Source organism: Corvus brachyrhynchos, unplaced genomic scaffold, assembly GCF_000691975.1.
Source record: "Corvus brachyrhynchos isolate BGI_N302 unplaced genomic scaffold, ASM69197v1 scaffold72, whole genome shotgun sequence".
In the NCBI taxonomy this organism is placed as follows: domain Eukaryota; kingdom Metazoa; phylum Chordata; class Aves; order Passeriformes; family Corvidae; genus Corvus; species Corvus brachyrhynchos.
Genome location: NW_008236763.1, coordinates 1,326,442 through 1,326,770, shown reverse-complemented (window position 1 = coordinate 1,326,770; position 329 = coordinate 1,326,442). Strand labels below are relative to the sequence as shown.

Here is a 329-nt window from a genome sequence, read left to right as displayed (position 1 = left end):
TGCAGAGCAGAGACCCCTCCGTCCCTCCGGAGCAGGGACCCCCCGGCTCCGCTCGCCCATGCTGGATTTCGGGCCGGGAAGGTGACTGCAGGAGGAAGCGGCGCCGCGCCGGGTCAGGGTAACCATGAATGAGATGTCGAGTTTCCTGCACATCGGGGACATCGTCTCCCTGTACGCCGAGGGCTCCGTCAATGGCTTCATCAGCACCTTGGGGTGAGCGAGGGGCTCCCGGGGCCGCCCGACGCTGATTCCGGGATGGACGGGACGGGTCGGGGGTGCTGAGCCTGAGCGTGGTGAGAAAAGGAGCCAGGAAGATCCGGGCGCTGGAG

At 67.2% G+C, this 329-nt stretch overlaps 1 protein-coding gene across 2 annotated transcripts in view; it reads left to right on the top strand.

Annotated features, from left to right (window-relative positions):
• Positions 1–7: 7 nt before the first annotated feature.
• The window catches only part of ITPR3 (inositol 1,4,5-trisphosphate receptor type 3), a 38,730-nt gene continuing 38,408 nt past the window's right edge, over positions 8–329 (top strand). For both annotated transcript variants that reach the window (XM_017727219.1, XM_008644715.2), the window contains exon 1: positions 8–213. In XM_017727219.1, coding sequence (XP_017582708.1) covers positions 125–213 — 89 coding nt within the window. In that variant the 5' untranslated portion in view covers positions 8–124. The remainder of the gene's footprint in view (positions 214–329) is intronic.